This window comes from Ananas comosus, linkage group 9, assembly GCF_001540865.1.
Source record: "Ananas comosus cultivar F153 linkage group 9, ASM154086v1, whole genome shotgun sequence".
NCBI classification, from domain to species: domain Eukaryota; kingdom Viridiplantae; phylum Streptophyta; class Magnoliopsida; order Poales; family Bromeliaceae; genus Ananas; species Ananas comosus.
The window spans coordinates 5,970,637-5,985,993 of NC_033629.1; the positions used below are offsets into that span (position 1 = coordinate 5,970,637).

The following is a 15,357-nucleotide window of genomic DNA, read 5'->3' on the forward strand; positions in this document are numbered from 1 at the left end:
TGTATTAAATATATAAATTTTAGTTTCATAATATTGATCACTTAGATTATACAATAAAAAATAAAAAAGCGATGGATGAAATTTAAGTTAATTACTTATTTAATAAATTTAGTTGCGAAAATTACATGAAGTACTAATTATATCTGTAAACCTAAAAGATATTCAAATTTTGAAATCAAAATATCATTAGTTGACTCAAATCTAATATATAAAAAGGTTAGATAGTAAAAATAACATTTTAAAAAATTGGATAGCTGATTCAAAATGGTTCGTAATTCAGAAAAGCTTTATACATTTTCTACTTTAATTTTAATATCAAACTTCAATTCTATATTTATAGTCTAATGAGCTATCAATTTCACATTTAAAATATTTTAAAATATATAAAATATGATTGATCAATTTTAATTTTAACAATAAATATTTTGAAATTTATTAAATAGTTTAACATATTCTTTCCTCAAATAAAATTACTAATTGAATAAAATCAATCGATGCTCAATTCTGTCTCTATTTAAAATAAAATTAAATATAAAAGAATAAATTACACTTTTGATCCTCAAGCTATAAAACACATGACACTTTAGTGCTCGAATTTTAATAGGCTATATTTTTTTGCTCAAAGTACGTAACATGTGAAGTTTTAGTTCTCAAGCTTTAATGAGCTGTAATTTTAGACTCGAACTATACTGTAATAAATATACTTTATTATTTTTAGAATTTTTTTATTTTTTTATATTTTTATTCTTATATTTTATTATATTATAATAATAATAAATTTTTTAATTTTAATTTTAATTTTAATTTATTTCTCCCAAATCAATCCCCGTGGTAACATTAATAATTAGTTATTCATTTTATATTACTTTTGGCACAAGAAATGATGTAGGATCGCCGACTCTCCTCTCACCCTCTCTATCCTCTGCTATTTGTACCCCTCGTTTCCCCTCCCGCACGCTCCCTTTCCTTTCGCTCGCCTTTCTCGCGGAAACCGAGGTTCCCAAACCAAAACCTCCACCCGCGACCACAGAGATCGTCACATAAGAGAGATGAGAGCGAAGAGGTAGAGCTGTAGATAGATAGAGGTAGAGAGAGAAAGGTAGAGGTGGAGAGAGAGAGAGATGAGACATCTGATTCCTCTGAGTGTCAGGTAATCCCTTCTCCTTGTTCTTCTTCTTTTTCTTCTGGATCTCAAGTTTTTCTTTCGTTGATCCCTTCGTCACTGAGAATTCTAATGTCCCTGGGTTTGATCTGATCGTGGCTGCTTTTGATCGCGTTTCTGCGGTTTGATCCGCTGGATTCTGCGTTTATTTGATGTTTGATTGGCTCCGGGGGCTGTATGATTGCTTTGTGTGAGGAAATTTGGAGGATTTGGGATGGTTCCGGTGCAATTGAGGGTTAAAATCGGATTGTATTGTGTTTTATGAGAGATCGTTAATGCAGGTGTGGGTTTCTTAGGTGGTCGATTAATTAGTCGTTCTTGAAATCGATTAGAGCTATTCGAGGTCTTTAATTGTTACTGTTTAGGGTGATTTGAAGATTGCCTTGGATGTGAAATCTATTTCTCGGATTTATCCTTGATTTTTGGCACAAATCTTTCTATACTTAAATTGGATAAAATGCATGATCATTTGTTACAGTAGTTTCAGTATATTATGCTATTATTGATGGGAAAGGAGAGTGATTAGCTTGTATGCATGGTATTTTATAGCTGCTGTTACTTTGATTGTTGTGAAAGCGCTAGTGATATATGGTAAGCGATGCTGACTTCCTTATGAGATGCTTCTTCTATAGAAAGGTGATAGCTTGCATCATGGCTGGCCGAGAAGTTATAGTTCTAAACTTCTAATGCTTGGGAAGATGTGGGATAACTGACTTGTCAGATAGTTTAGCTTTTAGGCCGAGATGGATAAAATTCCGTTCCAATGCATGGCACGTGGTTTGTTCGTATGATGCCGAATCATTGTATGAAACATGCTCTTTGTCGTTTTCCAATGATCCGTGCATGGATGCTTCATGAGATATGGAACTAAAAAATGTTCCTTTTTTGGTTGCTGTCATGGTTGTGCGACATGGAGCACTACTTTGTCGTTTTCCAATGATCCGTGCATGGATCAATGAGATATGGAACTAAAAAATGTTCTTCTTTTGGTTGCTGTCGTGGTTGTACGACATGGGGCAATACTTAGGGAAAATCAACATAGTTCTTCTAGGCTGATTCAGAGGTGACAAGTGGAATATCTAGCCGGTATTGACTGGGGATTGTGGTCTATATGGAGAACTATCTAGTATTCCATTAACTATGCATGCAATCTTTCTATTCTCAGCGTCTTGCTCTGTGGGCCTGTGGCGGATCCATAAAGTTAACAAATTCTGTTTTTTATTATTTGTATGCTTGTTGTCTTTAGATAATTATTTGCATTGGTTGCTTATATAGGAGTTCTCTAACTTTTAGCTTTATCTAGGTCCATGTAGCTTTAGCCTTTGTGTTGTGTCTAAGATTTGATTGTTGCAAGGTTTTGTTTGCTGATTATCACTATTCGTACCGTACGATACCGATAGGCTGCTTTTGGTAATGGAACAATGTAAGAGTAAATATTTTTATTCTTATAATAACCTAATATTCAAAATACAGAGGAATAAAAAAATTTTGTTTTCGGTTTGATATTTTCTTATTCTCTACGATAACCAAAATTTTGCATGGTAATTTTATTAAGAAAAATGAAGAATAGTAGAAAAAGTAGATTAAAATTCTTTTAAATGCCAAAATTGCATGTCTATACATCTCATATATAGAATATTTAATGTATGTAAAATAACACATAAACAATAATATATTTCATAAAATATAAAATAGATAAAATATTACATATAATACTATTATAATTATATTACACCGAAGGAGCAAATGACTTACATAGGCCATAAAAATTTGTTGAATTTGAGGCCTTTTGATCATAATGTAAATGACTTGCAAGCTCACCAAACTCTGTTTTCTAGGCATTTCAAATGATCCAGATCAAGTTCAATGGTGGCGATTCAAACTCCTCAACATCAATAACAACTAGATAGGACAAAGGGCTATGTCCTCTAAATCGGATAATAGCTATACTATCCCTCTCTCTCAATCTCTCTCTATATATATGGAAATATATATATATTTACATATCTATAGAGACAGAGATAGAGAGGGAGCAGGGCTTGTCCTCTAAATTGGATGAGTCGTGCCTGCCGGGCTGGCATGGCCCGGATAAGTTTGAAGGCCTGTAGTTGTAGGTCTGGCTTTGTCAGGCCTGAGCTAGGCATGCATAATGCATGCCCTTTAGGTTCTAGCCTTTAGCCCTGTACTGTACCCAAGTCCCACTATCCAAGGTCTTGGATAGTGGGCCCAACGGCTATTGAGCCGTTGAGTTGGTTACTTGGGTGCACTTTTTTTTTTCGAAAAAATATATTTTTTTATTTTTTTTAAAAAACTAATATTAATTTTATATTAAAAAGTTAAATTTATTGTTTGTGTTTTAATTTTTTTTAATTTATAAAATTTTTAAATGAGTTTTAAAAAGGTTGGGTATAATTGTATAAATTAAAAACTATAAATCAAAAAGTTATAATTTAAACTCTTTTTTCTTAAAAAAATATTTTTTTTAAAAAAATTCAAACTTTATGTAATATGATTAATACAAACTTTATATATTTTTTGTAATTATTTTTTCAAATATCAATTTCTCTTCAAATAATAAAAAAATATTAAAAATATTTGTAATTATTTTTTCAAATATCAATTTCTCTTCAAATAATAAAAAAATATTAAAAATATTTAATAAAAGAGTTTTCAAAAAGTTATCTCTTTTTAATGAAGTCAAATTTAAAGTAAAAGCTATAAGTCAAATTTATAATTTAAAAAGGAATTATCTCTTTTTTTGAAAAAAATAAATTTCTATAAAAAATTGTGGAAGAAATTTTTAAAAAAAATTGGGCTGGCAACCTAGCACGAAGCTCAGCCCGGCCCGGGACGGTCTGTGCTGGGCGGGCCAGGGGGCCGGGCCGGGCCTGCTACTCTTTGTAAACGGGCCCGCACGGCCTGGCCTAGATTAATAACCGGGTTGGGCCGAGCCGACCCTTGGCCTGAATTGGCCCGGAAAATGCGGGCGTGATAGAGTTTCCAAACCGACAATTGATACCTTTGAACATGATCAAGACCTTTTAAATTATTTAGAAATCAAATTTCATAACTTTTCGATATAACTAATAGAACGATTAAAGGGTCACAAAATTTGTAATTTTAATGGCCGATAAGGTGTGTTTGATCATTTATGTTATAGAAGAGTCCAAATTAGCTGAATTTTTGTTAGAAAATTCTTTAAACTATTTAAAACAAGATCTAGACATTAGATCTTGAATACAAAAATTGTTTCATCACTTTTTGAAGGATATTCATTTTCAGCCCTTTATTTTATGTCCACTTGATGGACAAGGGAAAAATATTGAAAATGTATGAAATTTGATTTTTTAGATAGTTTAAAAGGTCTAGATCATGTTTCAACTGTGCCAATTGTCGGTTTGGAAACTCTATCATTGAAAACAAATCAATAGTAAACTAAGCCGTTTACTACCGATAGTATTCCAGTCCTACTCTATGTATATATATATGTATTTATGTATAAGTATATATATGCGTATGCATAGAAATAGAGCCGTTTGCAAGTTTAACGGTGTTGAAATAACCAAATCCCGTGAAATTTTGATAGAAAATTCTTTATACTGTATAAAACAAGATTAATATCTTTGATCTAGAACTTTTAGTGTTATATCATCACTTTTTGTGATATTTTTATTTTCATCCGTTAATTTTGAGCCTTTTCGATTACTAGAAAAAATCGAAAAATCGCGAAATTTATTTTCTAGATACTTCAAATACTCTAGATCAAATATAACGGAGCCGATCATTGATTTGGAAGTCCCAACATCGAAAATGACTCAATAGCATGAAGGCCGCTATGCTTCTAAAAGCATAGAAGCCTATCTCTGTATACACACACACATATAAGAGTGTGCTGGAATATTATTAATAGCATGATACTATCCACTTTGTGACCATTGGATGCCTAGGGTTGAGTGGGTGGTCGGTGGAATAGTAATGATCCAAGGGTGGAATGGTGGATATTATATATTATTGATAGTATCCTAGCTGAATTTTATATATATATATATATATATATATATATATATATATATATATATATATTTATAACTCTTTAAGCGCTTATTACCTGTTCTGTCTTTGGATTGAGGAGGAATGATGTAGTAAATGCTATTAGAATTGAGAGAGTATTGCAGCTAGTGAATAATTTTTAGATCTTTCTGATGGTTTCCGCTTGTGATGGTTTCCACATCACGAGTTTTTACCTGATGTTTGAGAAACTCAAATGAAAAGCTATCCTGTACATAGAAGTGCTACTGGCTTTAGGTAGTTTTTTAATTATGATTATTAGTGCCCATTATAGACCTTTATGGTGGGAAAGATTGTATAAGAAGAGTTGCTAACAATTTTAATATGGAAAACGTGACAAAAAGAGGTTCATGTATTAATAGTCTAAATATTGTAGGAATTAAAGTAGTTTTTATACCTCAAGGATGCAATTTGCAATTCTTTCTATTTTCTTGGGATTTTTCTGCATTTTACGTTGGATAGAGACCATGCAATTAATGTCTCTCCTCCTCACTTTGTGTATTGATCCTTTATTGACACGTTATCCCTTTCGTCGCTACCACCTGAGAAGTCTGCGCCAACCAGGATGGCAATACAGTGGGGCAGGGCGGTGTAACCACTTCCTATGCTTGCGATCTGAATGTACTCCACACTGAACTGGGTGGTGTAACAACTTCCAACTCTACACTGAATATTTACTTTTCTACCAATTCAGTTTTTGGAAATCCATGTCCTTCCAAAACTTGTTTAGAGATATTTTGCCCTGTGATCTGTCCCCACCTCACCATTAAAAGGTTAGAAGATGCAGTCAGCTACCTACAACTGTTAGATCTATATAATTATATGTAGTGTTCTACACATTGTAAAGTTTTTCAAGATATAATTCTTATGTACTGTAAAACTTCAGTGGCAAGATATACTTCCTTCTTATGTACTGTAAAATCTCAATGGCAAGATATGCTGCCTTTCATCTCAACCTGTGTCTTTAGGTTGCCCTGGCATCCTACTAAAACCCCTGGGCCCTGCTTTGAATCGATAGATTTATATCTGATGTTATGAACTATTGAATATGCACAGATTTATTCAAAATAATAACTATCACAGAGAAGATCTTAGACCTTCCCAGTTTATAATCTGGATCAGTTTGACATAGTGCCTTCATCTGTAAGACACAAATAAGCCAATAGATGACATGAGATTTGATCAATAACTTTAGAAGGGTGGCTTTCATCAATAACTAATTACTAATCGGAGCTTGTAGGGTGCAGTTTGTTAATTTGACTTTTTAAAGTTTCAGCATTGCCTGGAGTATGAAGTGGTGTTTGTAGATGTTTTCTTCTTGCAGTCCTACTTTCTTTGCACTTTATGCATGTCTAATACTGTCCTAAGAGGTTTCGCCTGTATAAATATAAGCTAAGGTGCTCCTTTCTCCTTTACACAGAACATTTGTTGCCACTAGCCATGTATGCAATATTCATTGGCTTTGTCATTGTTACAGAATTAGTTGTTCTTCTTTTAATCATCCAAAGTCATGTTAGTGCAGTTAGAACATGAAGTGCTTTACACTTAATTCAGTATCTCTTTTTGTCTAACAACTTATAGTAGATGACAACTTATATAATTGACATATCCTCCGTACTTGACCCATCTCTGTATTTTTGTACTAATAGTATGTTTTTTACTTCTGATTGTAATTCATGTGATTGCATCATTGGATTTGAAGTATTATCTCCAAGATACATTCGCTTCTATTTTTTATATTGATTTGGCCCATAGCTTCAAAGGAACTTCGAGTTGCTTATAGAAAGTTGAAATAAATGATAAAGGAGATTTGAATCTTGTAATTGGAACTTTGAGCTGCTTAAAGAAATTTGAAAAAAATGATAAAGGAGGGAGATTTGAAGCTTGTAAGTCCAAGATCAGAGAGAGAGAGAGAGAGAGGGAGGGTTTAGGATTTAGGGTATGCAGAGCCAATCCAGCCTTATTAAGTGCAACTGAACACTAGATAATTTATGAGAGAAAGAGAGGATGTAGGCCAATCCAGCCTTATTAAGTGCAACTGAACAGTAGATAATTTATAAAGAAAGCACTACCCTATATTTAATTCTCTAACAAAAGATATTTGGCTTATCTTGACTAAATAAACCTAAACAACTGACATTTAACAAAAGATTTTTAACTATTGAGATTTGAAAACTAATTCCACAATCAAGATTTACATTATCCTCAAACAGAAATTTGTATAACTAAAAATGTAAAGGTATTTATTTGATTTTCTTTAACTCATATACTGCATTATATACAGTGTGTAAACATGAAAATTTTTGACAAGTTCTGTACCAATCTTCTTTACATATATGTCTTTGATGCTTTTTTTGCCTTTCCATTCGTTAGCACTTTTGCTTGATGAACTATTTATTTTCTTGGTGAATTTGCAAGTTGATTGCCATGTGCTTGTTATTTGTATTTTTACTACCAGGTAGAAGTCCCCGCCTCCCTGGCCCCCCATTGGGCGTTTTCTTTGCATTATATCCTCTCTCCCCTCTTCTGGCATATATATTTTTATTTATACTTCAATGGAAAGTGTAGATTACCCTTCCTTCCCAATTGTGTTTTGTGAAAATTTAGCAAATCTCTCGTATATTATAATCTTTTCGTTCTGGAGTGCCATTTGTCTTTTTTTTTCCCTCCCTCTTTGTCATGAAATTGTTTCATATGTGCACTTTCTTTAATTAAATATTCCTTGTTTCAGGTCTAGCTTGCTTGTTGTGTATCTCGACGCAAGTCTTTACTGGATACTGTACCATGATGGCGAGTTGTAAATTATAACAAAAGCATGACATTTTAGAGAACTATAGATAAGATTTAGTTAGTAGTTTCTGTCAATTTGTTTGTATATAAAAAATGGGAAAAACAAATTTAGATACATTGGGTAACTGTGTGACTAATGTGTTCAATCTTAAGAGGAAGCGAGACTCTGTTGCAGATCGAATTCTCTGCAGCTCCTGTTACAAGAAAGTGTGTGAAACTAACCCTAACCCTAATTGTCATCAGACTAGACACATAGTGAAAAGCTATCAGAATTTTATGACCAGTGGGTTGCCTCAGCGCATACTATTTTATCAGAATGGTGCATGGATGGATTTTCCAGAGCGCATCATCAGCTCTGTGCGAAGTGATTTCCAATCAAAGAAAGCAATTACTGAAGCAGTGTACGAAAACCAGCAATTACTGTTGGACTTTGTGCACATGATTTGCATATATTTGGAAACAGGTCTAAAAAAGCCAATTGGATGGATTGATCAAAATGGTAAATGTTTCTTTCCAGAATTGCATTCTGATGTTTATGCATCAGATGGATATAACTGTACTAATAAAGAGAAACATCGTAAAACTAATTTCTGTGAGGAGATGTCTGTTAGTGAAGCTGAAAGCTCAAACTCAGAACCAAACGATGAAGTAATTTCCAATGTTAAACGGGTTAGGAGTGAAGAAGGTTCCAAAACTAACTGGGAGCTACATACTGAAGGGAAAGAAACAGTGGGAGAATATGAATCTAGTTCTGTTTTTTCCTCTTTTATGGTTTCTCTTGGACAAGCTGGTGGTCCAGCTGTTGGCTGTGCTGTGCAGAACATGTTGCTCAAGGGATTGGGCCCGCTGTTTGATGCAAAGGACATAATTGGAATTTACAGAATCCCGTTGTTTGATAAATTGGGCCAAGTTCGCTTTCATCGTTTCCAGAAACAGGTGGAGCGTACTAAAAATCTCCGTGGCAATGCAAATGTCCGTTATGCCTGGCTTTCTTCTTCTAGAGATGCTGTTGAGGACTTGATGTTGCGGGGTGTGTTCCACATTAGGAACTCTTTGTGTTGGCCTGATTTTGGCATTGGCACTCATCTTGCTCCAGCAAACTGCTCCAATGTTTGGTAATATTTTTATTTCACCCTTTATTTTCACTGTCATAGTTTACTATCTAGATTATTCATTGCCTTCTAGTCTGACATGTATTCTTCCGTGCTGCTTATTTTGTAACATGGCCTTTACAGAAAAAACACTTTTTCATTTGAGCAATTGCTTACTGCTTCATGTAACCTAGAAGATCCCTTGGAATGTTATTCTGAATTCATGGAGTCAAGTGGCAGTTTACGACTGCTATAGATTGTTTAAGTTCATGTAATTTTACCTGTTGTATCTGAGAATAAAAAAAAGCTAAACCAATCATTGATTGTGACTCATATATTTTGACTCATCAAATAATGCTCCAGAGGACCTTGTAGGCAAGGATTGTCTGTGCCGTACTGTGCTGGCACATTGCATGGGGGTCTGCCCAACTGTATTGAGAAAATATATCTTTTTTTGCATCTTTTTGGATTTTTTTGAGTTTTTTTGAGATAAAAAAGTTATATAATGGTTTTTTTTTAACTTTAAAAACATGTAAATCTTTTAAACCTACTAACTTTTTGGGTGCAAATGGGGTGTTCTATTGCGTAATTAGACCAATTTGTTTTGTAGTAGCACAAGTTTAATGATTGCTTCCAATATCTTTTATCATTTTTGATTTTGTGATAGTAGTGTCTTCCTATAAGTTTTTCTACAATTATGATTTTTAGGTCTGCAATTATGATTTTTAGGATGTTACTGTTCTATTTATGCAAAACTTTGTTAAATATTAACATTTGGACTATTTTAAAGGTATTAGAGACATTGAAACACTCGTAGGAACTATTTTCTCTAGGAAGCTAATTAAAAAAAAAACCTGAGCCAAACTGTGCCAATGTGCCAGTTACGTGGCACCAGCATAGAAGGCTGTGCTTACATTGGCATGGGACATGTCGCTGTGGCGTGCCGTTGGCATGGTGGCTCGTGATGAACGCTCCATGCCATTGGCAGGACAATCCTTGCTTGTAGGGTACATGAAGCGGTACTCTTTGTAGTTGTTTTTTTTTTCCTTCCGTTCACTTCTTTCATTTTGACATATCTGAGATAAAATATCTTTTGTGGACTAGAATGCCCCTGACCAACTCTCTTATGCACGTAGTTATTGGAAGGTGGGCCGGGAGCATTTCAGTTCATAGAAAGAAATTCGGTTTTCAAAGCTGCAAATATTGAGACGGTAGACACCGTGGAATGAAGTTGCTAAATTGTAAAAAAGTGTATTAGTTTTTGCAAAGGCACAAAAAGCCAAAGTGATGCTAATGCTTCGTTTGGTATCGTTGCCATTTTATTATTACTTTTTAAACACTAATTCTATATAATTTGATGTGTTTGAAGAAAGACTTTTCTTTTGTTGTTATAGTTGGTTAGATACAATGTATTTGGATAAGTGGCAAATACCAACCTGTTTAAAAAATTTTGGAAGCAAAAAAGTTGCTTTCAAGTTTTTGTTTTTTGTTGCCAAGCAAATGCCTTGGATGCAAAAAATGCTAGTAATTTACTGTCCACTCTTGCACTATTTAATATAAAAAATTAATTTAAAAAATAAAAAATAAACACAATGCCAAACGAGGCCTTTTTTATTTTTATTTTATTTTTTTATTTTCTGATGACCACTTTCAGAAGGTGGACTGATGTAAATTATTATGTTCAGTACTGGTTATTCTGATGTTGACGAAAATGGCATTATGCGAATGATGCTGTGCCACGTTATAATGGGCAATGCGGAAGCCATTCCTGCTGGATCTAAACAGTTCCAACCCAGTAACAAAAATTTTGATAGTGGTGTAGATGATCTTCAAAACCCGAAACATTATGTTGTATGGGAGATGAATGTGAACACTCACATATATCCAGAATATGTCGTAACCATCAAAGTGCCTTCGAAAGCTAAAGGTAATTCTTTCGGTTTTCTTTTCTGCTTTTGTTTCTTTTGTTTTTTTTTCCCATTGATTTTTTTTTTGCATAACCTCTTTGTCCTACAGCTTTGCATCTTTAAAAATTGATGTGTTATGTTGCTGCAGATAGTCTGGCTGTCAACAAAAGCACTTCTAATGAGTCTGGGGTCACAAGTTCTACTTTTCCTCATAGCCTATTGCAGGTATCTCATATTCTTTATTAGTAAGTTTGGATTGTAGATATATTGTTACAGCAGTAGTATCTAGTTTTTATTAAACATAGATTATACAAGTTGCATATTATATTCCTCTTAAAATAGCTGTTCGGTATGGATGACTAATTTGAATCATACCTATATGCTAGTTATAGAATCTGCCAAAATTTTAGTAGTGATGTACTTTCTTTTGTTTGGTGGTTTGTGATCTTCAAATCTTGTGAAGAAACTAGTTTAATGATATTAGGTAATCATATGGTACTTTAATTTTTTAAATTTATTTTTGTAAATTTTAATTGTCTTAATCAGGATGGGGGTATTCGGACACATCCAGCTTTCCCAAATCAATCTCAGAATCCTGTGTTTAGTGGAGCTCCAAGGGTTCCTACTTCACCCTGGATGCCTTTCTCGATGTTATTTGCTGCAATCTCAACAAAAGTTTCTCCTCAAGACATGGACTTGGTTAACACTCATTACGGAGAATTCAAGGTACTACATTTCTTTCCTTGAATTGTTGATATTTTCTTTTCTTTCTTGATATGTGCATGCTAACTGTTCTTTCTTTTTTTTTGCTTTTTCCCTTTTTTTCCCCCTTCCCCTCCCTTATTCGTAGAGAAAAAAGATAAGTCGGATTGACCTGGTGAAGAAGTTGAGAGAGATAGTTGGTGACAAACTGTTGATTTCAACAATTATGAGGCTTCAGCACAAGGTAACATTTTCATCCAAATTTTGGTAAATAATTCAAAATAGTGAGGTACCTGAAGGTAGATTTGCTAGTCTGGCGTATTTGGAACTTTGAATTCTATGGCTTTGTGGAACATTAATTATGCCTGGCCCCTCCTGACACAAAACTGTTTTGTCTTTTGATGCCAAAATGGTGTGCGATTTCATATGTTTATGCGGTACTGTGCTATGCCTATGTGTAATCTTATGTACAACAGTGTTTCCTTTCCTTTCTGTTAATATGATGATGGGACTGGGTGAGTTGAATTAGTGGCTCCTAAGCACTAAATGTTTGCGAGTGGTCCACTCAACCCTTTTCATTATCTCTCAGCAGTTGGACTGACAGCGCTGTCTGGTAAATCTCACCGCCAGTCGATGAACTTCAAGTGGAGTTTCAATTTGGCCCCTGAAACTTCAGAGTGTGCATGCTCAAACATACACCATCCTCCGTTAGAGGTGAAATTATTATGTGCACCAGTGTGTCCATACATCCATGCAGAATCAAACCATCAACTCTCCATTCCATCTCTTGTTGTTAGATCATCGAAATTTCAAATAAACAAAGGGTGATTATTTAGTAGTTGAAAGGATTGGCGCATGCCATGGGAGAGAGGGTTAATAGATGGGGTGGTGCACTATTTAATGAAGCACCTGGTCATAGCATTATTGTCTTATTTAAAGGACAACGATAATGATGAAGGGACCAATATGAAGCTGCACATCTAAATTGGGTATCTCATGTGCACTCTGAGAGCTCATACTTTAGCTAAATTCTGCTGAAATACAAAGACTAATACTGCAATTCATCGGCAGCACCGTAAGTGCCGTTCATGTAAGTGGTTAAAAGTTCAATGACTAGTGGTGCAATTTTCCTAACCAAAACTTTGAATGAGCCTAGTGCTTTTTATTTCTTTCCTGTTTTGTTTGTCTTTGTATCCATGCTTTCCATTGTCTTATGTTCTCTTTTCCCTCAGATGCCACCGATGGCGGGACCTGATCTTCCAAGATCCTGCATAGCCAATCGTTGATATCGTGAAAGGAATGTACGGCTGGCTAAAAAGCGCATCAAGTGGGCATGGGAGGTTGCAGGTTGAGTGACGCTTGCTGGTTTTTCTTGAACATCGAGTTTATCATAAAATTAAGGTAGGTTTTACATTAAAGTGACTGTATATTAGTTTCTTTTAATGAATGCTTTGTGAAACAGTTCTCTTCCCTCATATTCTTCTTATCAGTGACTGTGTACTCTCTTCTTTTGACCAGTATGTGATGAAGTAGGGAGGGAGTGCTTTTGCTTGTTCTAGCTGTGCATGAATTGTTTTGGCTTTTGTTATGTCTATGGGTACAACCAACTTTTTTTGCAACTTCAATTGTGTGATGGTATCTCGTTGGCCTTTAATCGTGTGACTGTTATCTTATTATCGGGTAGATCTTAATTACATGGTTAAATGTTTCTGATCCAGCCACACTCAAAAAATAGTTTGTTAATGGGTTGTAGAATTTACCCGTTGGTGTTGCATCACTCATTTAATAAATGCACAACATGTGGCGAGGACCACTTTAGTGAAAATATAAAAGGATGCCGAGGCTACAAATTTGGGCTACAAATTTGGGCTTACTGAGCCTAAGAAGCCAAGACTTAATGAAAATGTGTTAAATTGGTAAAATATCCCCCTCCAGACTCTGTTTAAGTATCTCATTCCGGATGATTTATGACGGTAAATAAAGTAGAGCATTAATATTGCAAAGCTCGGTACATTAGTAGGAAGGATGTAAAAGAAAGGTCATTCCAATACGTGCATCTCTCACAAGAATAGGAAGAATTGCTAGATGTTGTTGTTGTATTGGTTTGGAATAGAAGATTGTTTGGAACAGAAGATGGTGACATCGGGAGATTTCCTAGATAGGCCTCATGATGTAGAAACAGCGCTCTATCAATTTTTTTGCAGACTACAGGAGCTCAATAATGTGTGAAGAACCCTCTGGCTGCAATATTTCTTTCATATAAAGGGAAAGAGGATATCTGGAGACGAGCTCTTAATGTCGATGCTAAGAAGATTAGATCCTCCGTAATGAAATCCCGATTAGTGACAATACATTAAATTTCTATTCGGAAGCTACCAAATTCGCTAAAATGAATTGAGAAAAGTGAAAAAGTAAGGGAGAAAAGGAAGATAGATGCTTCAATTCCGACTATACGCTGTTCTACCCTGTGACAGAGGGATCGATTTGGATTGTACGTAAGTGTATGGTATAAAGCATAACACGGGATTTAACTTTAACTTTTTATGTTGGATATAAATATTAAAAATATTATTTTCTAATAGCTTAAGCTTCTGGAGAAAACGGTTGTTTCATTTAATTTCATGTGTGTATATAAATAGTTGATAGAATCAATAAAAGTATAAACTATATTTTCTCAAATTCTAACTGTTGCATGTATGCAGCGGAACTTTTTGGGTACACTAACTGTTACATGTGCTAGAAGCCAACCAGGCGACACATGTATTTTTTCTAAGTCATAAATTTGTATTTAATGTTAAATATTATGAATAAATTTGGGTTATTATTTTTATTCATATTGTGTATGTGTCCATGAATCTTCCAAAGAATTAATAAGATAATGACACGTATTCTTAAGAGTAGAGAATTTGAGACATGTGTCATTGATGGCTAATCCCTAAATGCTCCTTGTCGATGGATCATCACGGGAACGGTGATTGATCTGGTGAGATTGGTGTACAGGTCACTTCCTGTCGAGTTAATAGTGTGCGGACACTGGAGCGAATGTGCAGGTGGTTGTCAGAGAAAAAAAGTACCGGGTGTGACCAACGCGAGAAGTCATTTGGATGTCTACTTACTCGTCAGTAACTTATTCGAACTACAGGAAATACCTCATTTAATGAAAGGATAAACCGTCGTTGTAAACTCATATTTCCGTCGTTAAAAATCAATAACGACGGACAGTTCATCCGTCGTGACCCGTTGTAAAAGCTTAATGAATCGTAGTCGTTTTAGACCACTAATGATCAGATTTTTTATCGTCGTTATTTAGTTACATTAGTAATCACTCCATTTTGCAATAACGACCAATTCTATCGTCGTAACAAAGATTATGAATACTATAATTATTCTATTTATAGTGTTAATAACGACCAAAAAATTTTCGTCGCTATTATAACTAACGACTACAAATTCCGTCGTTAAAATTTTCACAGGTATAAAAGAAGATAACATAACAACGACCACTCTTCCCGTCGTTAACAATACAAATATTGCATTTGAACATAATTTATTTTTGACCATTTATTATTTTTAACCACATAAAGACTTTGCGTACACAATGATATAAATACATATATACACACATATATAAACAAAC

At 34.4% G+C, this 15,357-nt stretch overlaps 1 protein-coding gene across 4 annotated transcripts; it reads left to right on the forward strand.

Moving 5' to 3' along the window:
* On the forward strand, positions 905-13,374 carry LOC109715160 (inactive poly [ADP-ribose] polymerase RCD1-like). Of its 4 annotated transcripts, none has more exons than XR_002217531.1 (8): positions 905-1,150; positions 7,962-9,135; positions 10,797-11,038; positions 11,167-11,243; positions 11,565-11,744; positions 11,869-11,964; positions 12,310-12,434; positions 12,953-13,374. XR_002217531.1 is itself a non-coding variant. In XM_020240037.1 (7 exons), the coding sequence occupies exons 2-7, from the start codon at positions 8,114-8,116 to the stop codon at positions 13,004-13,006; spliced, it is 1,671 nt and encodes a 556-aa protein (XP_020095626.1). In that variant the 5' UTR covers positions 906-1,150; positions 7,962-8,113; the 3' UTR covers positions 13,007-13,374. The 4 variants fall into 4 exon arrangements, 1 of the variants encoding a protein (XP_020095626.1); XR_002217532.1 differs by having other exon boundaries at positions 12,313-12,434; XR_002217530.1 differs by lacking the exon at positions 12,310-12,434 and having other exon boundaries at positions 906-1,150; positions 12,953-13,121; positions 13,239-13,374.

What these genes read in the sequence shown, in the direction of transcription:
- LOC109715160 (XM_020240037.1), top strand. Translation starts at nt 8,114, where the DNA reads ATGGGAAAAACAAATTTAGATACATTGGGTAACTGTGTGACTAATGTG. An exon ending in AGTGCCTTCGAAAGCTAAAG is followed by an intron (nt 11,039 to 11,166) that starts GTAATTCTTTCG and finishes ATGTTGCTGCAG; the next exon opens with ATAGTCTGGCTGTCAACAAA. An exon ending in TTATGAGGCTTCAGCACAAG is followed by an intron (nt 11,965 to 12,952) that starts GTAACATTTTCA and finishes CTTTTCCCTCAG; the next exon opens with ATGCCACCGATGGCGGGACC.